Source organism: Cladosporium halotolerans (assembly GCF_011745625.1).
Source record: "Cladosporium halotolerans strain TM138-S3 chromosome Unknown Sca693, whole genome shotgun sequence".
Classification (NCBI taxonomy): domain Eukaryota; kingdom Fungi; phylum Ascomycota; class Dothideomycetes; order Cladosporiales; family Cladosporiaceae; genus Cladosporium; species Cladosporium halotolerans.
This window is the reverse complement of record NW_027192058.1, coordinates 1-580: the sequence shown is the minus strand read 5'-3', so window position 1 is coordinate 580 and position 580 is coordinate 1. Positions and strand designations below refer to the sequence as shown.

Here is a 580-nt window from a genome sequence, read left to right as displayed (position 1 = left end):
GGAACAGCGCGGTGCTGCCATGGACGTCGATGTAAACAGCAGCTGCGGTGCATCGAGTGCCAGTGGTGGGGCACAGGTTGCGAGTACAGCGAGCACGTCGAAGACACCCGGCACCTCATTATGCTAGGAGGATTCAAGGTGCTACACGTGAACATTGGCAAGCGGAAGACGGCGCACTGGAGTTTGTTCTGCGATGAGAGCTTGGCAGATTTTGACGCTCTCTCAGTGGTTGAACCGTATATCTTCGAAGATCTGGATGCCGGGGAGCCGGCATTTCCACTGGAGCGTAACTGGCAGTTGTTCAAGCCAAGTGAGAAAGAGGAAGGAGAGGCGCGGTACGCTTACCGAGCGTCCGTGTGGGTGAACAAGAAACACGCTGCGCAACAGATCGCTGTACCCTCCAGCGATGTGGTGGCGGCGACGGTTCCGACGAAGCACGGCGTCACACTCATAGTCTCTGCCTACGATGTGAAGTCCACTAACGGCCAGGCGGCAAGCGAAGAGCAACTCCGAGCCAAATTGCAGACCGTCAAGGATGCATATGATGAGGTCAAAGCCCTAACCCGGAGCGGTGGAATGG

The 580-nt window shown here is 56.9% G+C and overlaps 1 protein-coding gene across 1 annotated transcript; it reads left to right on the top strand.

Moving 5' to 3' along the window:
* Positions 1-120: 120 nt before the first annotated feature.
* Positions 121-580, top strand: WHR41_09694 (uncharacterized protein; the record flags this gene model as incomplete). The annotated part of the gene is made up of 1 exon (XM_069378295.1): positions 121-580. A coding segment is annotated over one exon (460 nt), but the record flags the coding sequence as incomplete, so codon positions are not given.